The 7,596-nt window shown below is 37.9% G+C and overlaps 1 protein-coding gene across 1 annotated transcript; it reads right to left on the bottom strand.

The window, feature by feature from the left end:
• Window positions 1-1,706: 1,706 nt before the first annotated feature.
• LOC116852979 (sodium/hydrogen exchanger 8) lies at window positions 1,707-7,246 on the bottom strand. The gene is made up of 5 exons (XM_032833790.1): window positions 5,806-7,246; window positions 4,650-4,819; window positions 4,199-4,567; window positions 3,761-4,092; window positions 1,707-3,034 (listed from the first exon to the last, which is right to left on the bottom strand). Exons 1-5 carry the CDS (start codon window positions 7,106-7,108, stop codon window positions 3,010-3,012), a joined length of 2,199 nt encoding a protein of 732 aa, XP_032689681.1. The 5' UTR covers window positions 7,109-7,246; the 3' UTR covers window positions 1,707-3,009.
• Window positions 7,247-7,596: the final 350 nt, after the last annotated feature.

The following is a 7,596-nucleotide window of genomic DNA, read 5'->3' as shown; positions in this document are numbered from 1 at the left end:
TTGTACGTATATGTATATATACAACTATATCGTTGAATGGAAAATTATATTATTGACGCGATGTTACTGTTATAGTAGGTATTGACTGGGTATTTTAAGGGCCCCTGGTACTTCGCCGCGGAACTCTCTATTGATGACGTAAAAAGTGAGAAAATGCATGATAAAAATTTGTGCAAACGTTGAGATAAAAATATATATATCCATAAAATAACACTTACAATTAATCGGACATCTGTCGAAAAATAGTCGCGGAACATTTTCTTTTCGCTCTATCAATAAATTTTCGTAAAATTAACGCGATACGCGCGTCTACCTTTTTAACTTACATTTCCTCTTAATCTTGTCGTGTTAGTTTTACAGCTATTTATTGATCGTTAGAACAAAAGAAAAGTGTTCGGACCATTTACGCATTCGATTGTAAATGTCATTCTACGAATACATCTTTTTATTCCTACATATTTTACAAAAGCGTGTATTTTCTCGCTTCTGACGTCGTAAATCAAAATGACCGAGAAGTCAGAAGCTCCCTTGAAGTCTTAATTTGAGAATTCTGTAATTTTTAAGGATAGATTAGTTGTTATCATTGTGCAAGTATAGTGCATGATAGAAAAACTGCGTAATGACAACATAACGACACTGTTGTTAAAAATTACAGAATCGATAGGCTGGACTCCTTTATCTTATTACGAAGACCTCTTTTTCTACATATTCCATTATGGAACGACGGAAGCGCAAGAGATTTAGTTTCTAGCGACGTGCAAATTTTGCAGCGCACATTAGGACGAGTTTTCTGTTCTGTTTCGGAATTAGTTATTACATGATTATCCTCATTTTCTGTAATAGGAGACAAGTCGTCTAATCACTCAGGAAAAATATAGAATACGTAAGTATGGAGGAACATATACATGTTATGGAGATTTTCAAAGATCTCTAGAGAGATTCTACATACTCGCCGAAGATTATGAGAAATAATCTTCTGCGATTATACGCAATCTGTTCATCAAAGCTCCTCAACATGTATGTGAAAATGGTGCGAGGGAGTTCGATAGTTTTAATATATTCGCCAATTTTGTAGCGAATCTCCATCGCTCGTAGTCTGTTAATTCCTCATATTTGGGATATTCCTCTTTTCCCTCTTTGCATAACAAATATTCAAGAACACACGTTAATTAATTCATTCATTCATTCACTCATTCATTCATTCATTCATTCATTCATTCGCCGGGGTGTATCGTACAATCAAGGTCGCGCACACGGAATAAATACCTGTATGAAACACGATGCCGTTGAAAAGAAGTCTCAAGAGAACACCGAATAATATAATCGCTGATGTATCATACATTAACGTCTCTTATGCTCCAGTCGCTCGATGTACGACCATGCGAGGCGTTAACAGTGCTCTAGAACATAAAATAGCGTTAACGAACCGAACGAATAAATGGATTTGATGTTTAGACGCTGCCTCCATTATGTGCCGTGCCGCAAAAAAAAAAAAAGTAAGATAAACACAGACACACACACTCACACACACATACACAGGACAACCATGTACCCACCTCTCGAGATCGATATCGATATATAATATGAGAAATAAATTCGCAACAAAATAAAACGACGCCGCTGACTTCTCCCTTCTCATTCGTCACATACGCTTCATCTACGCTTCGAGGAGAGAGTAGTAGAACTGGAATCTATTACAAGAATCATTGTGCTTTTTGTATATATATATTTTCTGTATATCACAAATTATATATCACCTTTATTGTCCCTGCATGATTACCGAGCTGCGATCGTAAAGTGCAACGTACAGTATACTATGTTTCTTTTAGATATCTTTGAGATATTGAACGAAAAGTGATATTATATGTATATATTCGTCGTACAATTGTATATTGCCTGCCGAATGCCAATACTTATTACATACACCGCTCGATTTGAATCGTTACAGTGGTCACACAGTATTCGTATAGAATTTTCACTGGCTAATATGTGTCTAAATATGAAAATTATACGATGGGTTAAACACGCTCGGTCCCAAGGAAACGAGATAATACGGTCGCACATCCTCCTGAGAGTGATATGATATGGAAACATATGCTTACGCGAGTCCGACAATAAATGAGATGTTTCTTTTTCGCAGCAATATCGCCGCGAGTAATTAACAGCTAAAAATCAAATCATTTTAATGTCTGTTACATTTTGCTGATTGTTCATTCGATTGACCTAATTTGTTATTTTTTAAAGTAATTTATACACAAATCAAAATGTATCGATGATAAAACTATAAAATGATTATACGATTTATTTTATATCGTTCTAGTAGCATTATAATCTGAAAATGCAATTCTTTTTGTAACACGAATGCAGTTAAACAATCTTGTATAAGAGAAGTGAACGATAAGTTCAGAAATCAAACGCGTCAGAGAATCTATTATCTACGTCGCAAACAAATTAAAATGCTATAAATTATTCCGATCAATTTGCTAAATACTACTGGTAACTCGTCAAGTCTCGTCCAAACCCTTTATCACTTAATATATATAAATATAACTATATAAATAATAATTATTATACTACATAATCGCGAAATACACTAAATTCAATACAACGTTGTGCGATATTATCGGTACATTGCCGTAACAAATTTCGTTGTTTGCACTTAATATCACCATTTCATATATGATGAAAAATAACTTCTAATATACAAAGTATTTCATCGTGATGATTGCCATAGCGATACTTAATATTTTGTATTATTTCCGGTAGCTCGATAGCATACAGCCATCGAAAAAGATCCTAAAATCATGGCAATTACTACGGTGAATAACAAGATTAAGTAGAAATTTGTCTACCTGTACACACGTCTTATACCAATGAAAATATCGGATTATATAAATAATCTCCGTCCACTCAACAAATATATACTGTGTAGTTAAAGTAGAATCATACGAATTACATTAATGACACAGTAAACATCATCCGTAATATTAACGGGAACAAGTTGGTCTTTTAGTCAGACGAATCCTCCTCGGTTCTGTAAATTAACAGCACTTTCGTTAATACTTTATGACCTCAATAAAATCGATTCACTGCCCATCACCATCGCCAAGCTGCTTTGAATAAAGCAAGCGTCTCGGACAATACACTGCTGTTTTTGCTATATAAGCAATATTTTAATAATGTATAATAATGATTATAAATACACAACTGTATAGAGATGTATATAAAAGATTAGTGAGACAAGAAGAAATAAATAATACGAAAATGAAATAAGCTATCAAGATCGTAGGAAAATCTCACTGAGATATAGCTACATATAATTTGCTGAACAAACTGGTAAGTAAAAAGTGCTGTAAATTCAGTTTCTCCGTTTTCCTTTTTTGTATGGTTAATTGTAAACTATGGAAATAGACTAATGAAGCATAATTGTAAATAGAAAAACATACATAATGAGTCAAAATAGACTAGGCAATAAACGACTTAAAGAGAATCAGAAAGACAGTATATGATACTGACTCTTATACAGAGAATTGTGTAAAAGCTTTCCATCCATCGGAGCAACGTTAGCAGCTTTATAACAAAAATAAAATATATTCTCATCCTTAGAAAGACCTATATATCCGTATTACAGATCTCTAATACTGATATTAAATACTTATATACACCCATTTACAGAGGCAATGTAGTTGAAAGCGCGCGTTGTCCAACACACATTTAAAGACACACCACACACAAAGTAAGTTAAATACTTAATATAGACCCATGACTAGGACGACCGGTCTTCTCCTTCCCGTTCGCTTGTTCCCTAGCTGTTCCGCAAACATTGAGATTTAACTGCGCGGTGGACGCCGTGGTCGCTTCGTCGTCGGAATCCATCGGGCTAATTCTGATCGCTTGGTACCACTGATTCGTCAGATCTGTCATTTGTGACTTGCAATCCTTCAGCTCCTGCTGCGTAAAACGCCTCGTGAAGAACGGAATGAAGAACTTCAAATCCCACCTAGCAAAACCGCGAATCCGCGATTGCAAGAAGGACACTTCCATCTCTTCCTCCGTCAGTTCTGATAAATGTTCAGAATCTATAGTTTGTCCCTACAAAATAATATTATACATATAAAAATGCAAACATGTAACAAATATAAAAATAAATACACATCGTATTAATTAATTGCACTATTAGGTGAAAGCTTTCAATTACCCATTCTCTAGTTTTACTCAATGAGACTTCCTTATCTTTCTTCTTTCTTCTGCTGCTCTTCTGCTTCTTTTCGGCTCTCAGGAATTTTAATAGGGGCATAGTAGAGCCGCCAAATATCAAGGTCGTAAATAATACGATGATAAGCGTCGTCGTTATAATAACGTGACGCGTCTCATCACTGAAGTTTAAGTGGAGCGATAACGCGTATGATATGGCGCCGCGCAAACCGCTGAACCACATGATAAACATCATTTTCCTCGTGATTTGGTGCTCGCGAAAGCGATTAACGAGCAACGCCAGCGGAAAGATATTTGCGGCTCTTCCAATTAGACACAAGATTAGAGACCAAACGACCAAGGCTGGTTCGACCTGTTGAAAAAAAACAAAAACAATGAAAAAACTATTATATTATTATTATTGTATAATAATCAGATATATGTGATTCATTTACCCTGTGTCTAAAGCTAAATATTGCCAATCCCAAGTACGCGAATACACAGGTCTCAGCTATAAAGGCTAACGTTCGCATTGTTTGCTGCATTGTAATCTGCGTAACAGTTGACAAGTTGAAATGCGTGTAGTGTGACATGACTATTCCATTGAACAAGATTGCCATAATTCCTGTAATAATTATATGCAATGTGTAAGATACAAGCGACATATGAATTTTATCAATTAATACGATCGTATATAATCTTTCTAAAGTCCCTATCTGTTTAGTGAAATAAAATGACTCTCAAACTTGGGCTTGCACAATTTCCACATTTAATACAATTATTTTGCCTAAGGCTTTGTTAAAGGGTATGTCTAGAAAAGAATTTAAAGATATATATATGAAATTTTAGAAATCATAAGGAGAAAATTGATATTTAAAATGCTTGTAAATATATTTCACAACACATTAACTGATTTGAGATTTGTAAAAACACCAGTAGTACACACGTAGAATATAATTAAATTTTTGAGTGATAAAACTAGTGATTTAAGATTCTCATTTTCTATGATATATGTACAAATATGTATATAATCTTGAAATTAAACCATTACTTGGAAATTTATTTTAATTCATCAAATGTAATAGTTAAAGTTTTCAACTATGAAACTAAGAAATTATTTTTAAAGTTCTTATTTTCTATATATGATGCACACAAATCTACATATATAAAATAAAATGTCTGTCTGTATATTCTCTATAGACTCCTGAGCCTTTTGACCTATTTAGTCCAATTTTGTCATTAAGTTAATTTAGGTAGTTTCTATTATTGTTTTGCATAGTTACTTTTTAGTAACTATCCTTCCTCTGATTTCATCCTTTTAACACTTTGTGGTAACTCAGACAACACTAGGTAGTTCAAACTAGTGGTTGCTTTCAGCAGAAAAAGCTACTTTAATTGTTCTTAGCTGAATCCAGTAGCATAGAATAGGAGCATATATCAATCAGACTCAGAAATTTTGCAACAGTTGCAAAGCAGCTTTTTCTGCTGAACACAGTCAGTATGTACATAATCTTGAAATTAAGCCATCGCTTCAAAATTCGTTTTAACTTGCCAAATAGACAGTAACTTCAGAAGGACATTCTCTATTATAGTACAATCGCAAACGTTCACCTGAGAGCTGTATGCCTTCTGCCAAAACATACGGGGCGTATGTGAACACCAACATGATGCCAAACTCCAGAGATGGATTTTTCCTGAGATCCACATGCTTCAGGAGAAGCGCGCTTATCAGAGCGAAGACCACGCCGATTCCTGCTGACGCAAAGAACATGAGACAAAATCGATTCAAGCCAAGTATGATAGCCTCACTGGTAGTGGTGGCGTTATTTGACTCCAAAACAGAAGTGGTCAATACGATGGAGATGGCGTCATTCAGGATGGATTCCCCGAAGACCAACATGTTCAGGACCGGGTCAACATCCAACGCGTGAAAAATCGCGACCGTGGCGACGGGATCGACCGCGGAAATCAGCGATCCAAACGCGAAGCTCTCGACGAAGCTAAGCTTATAGGCGACCTGCGCCAAGCCGAGCAGGTAAATCCCGGCGCCGATGACGAAAGCGGAGATGGCCGTGCCGAAAATGGCGAACACCATGATACTGCCGATGTTCTGAAAGAAGTTCCCCTTGTGCAGGTTATATCCCGACTCGAATATGATGGGCGGCAGGAGGACGAGGAAGAACGCGGTCGGCGAGAAGGCCTCCTCTTTACGCCAGTTGGCGATGTTCTGGTGCGACATAAGATTGATGATCATGCCGATCAGAGCGCCCAGCACGACTATCACCACTGACTCAGGCAGGTATTGGAAATTCATATGCAGCATCATGTGTATGAGCAGTATCCCGAGAGCCAGCACGCACAACACGAAAAATATGGACATCGAGCTGTTGTGCTCCTCCTCCGCGGAGCCTTTGTCGGGCAGAACCGGCTCCGCCGGGGCGACGGTGGTGGTGCTCGTGTTCGTTGTATTCGCGGCATCTGGAGCTTGCGACGACACGGGGATGTCCGATGCGGCGGTCACGTTCTTGTCGCTCGCAGGACTCGACGACGTCCCGGTCTTCTCGGTCGTATGGTCGTTCACGACGTTCTTAGAATGCGCTGTGCTCGCAACTGTGGTCGGTGGCTTCGGAGTCGAGGAGCTGACGTTGTGATTGCCGGTATTGCTCGAGGTGTTGCTCGGGCTATTGTTCGCGGCTCGCACTGTGCTGAACAATTCCGGGAGCGACGTGGCGGCCAAAGCTCTCGGGCTATCCGTCAGCGTGGACGTGGTCTTGTTGTCGGTGACATTGTCGCTTTTGAGGTTAGCTACCTCTTCGCAGTGCGATGTATGTCGCGATACGTTGCACAGTAGTAAAGCGACAACGAGAAAACTCCACTTGCAGGACAGCACCAAGCGTGCTCGAGACATCGTCATTGTTTCAACGATAAAGCATTATTTCGCAGGTAGCAGAAGGCAACTTCACAGCTTTTTTCACGAAAGAACCAGTATTTCGCCAGACTCACTGCGTGTCACGCAAAAGTGACGTCTGACGTTCGACCAGTGAATCAGAGTATTCGAAACCAGACGCATGCGTGCCAGTTGAATGTAAGAAAATTCCCTACGTCGCTGTTGATCTCATTGGCGAAATACTGCGGAATTCGTGCTCGCACGTTGACACCATAGAGAGAATGTGCAAATTTGCTCATCGACGATCGTAAAGAGGACACGTCATTGATCACAATTAATCAGGTCATTATTACGCAACTTAAAACACGTAATGTACTTGCGAATATAATCTACCGATATTAAATTGATTAATAAGAAACATATTCATTTTTTCTATGATTCTTAAAACCGGTTTACATCGAAAAATAATAGCAGAGCTAATAAAAAATGTCCTTAACAAGACTGTGTTCTTCAGA

This window comes from Odontomachus brunneus, unplaced genomic scaffold, assembly GCF_010583005.1.
Source record: "Odontomachus brunneus isolate Ranch 3 - 2012 unplaced genomic scaffold, Obru_v1 Obru_scaffold_264, whole genome shotgun sequence".
NCBI classification, from domain to species: domain Eukaryota; kingdom Metazoa; phylum Arthropoda; class Insecta; order Hymenoptera; family Formicidae; genus Odontomachus; species Odontomachus brunneus.
Note: the sequence above shows the minus strand (reverse complement) of the source record. Positions and strands in the feature narration are given on the sequence as shown.

Bases quoted from the DNA above. Each gene is read 5' to 3' on its own strand.
- LOC116852979 (XM_032833790.1), bottom strand. From the start codon at position 7,108: ATGACGATGTCTCGAGCACGCTTGGTGCTGTCCTGCAAGTGGAGTTTT. The intron at 4,093-4,198 runs GTAATTGAAAGC...ATTATTTTGTAG, and splicing joins TGAGTAAAACTAGAGAATGG to GGACAAACTATAGATTCTGA. The intron at 3,035-3,760 runs GTCTATATTAAG...GTTAATTTACAG, and splicing joins ACCGGTCGTCCTAGTCATGG to AACCGAGGAGGATTCGTCTG.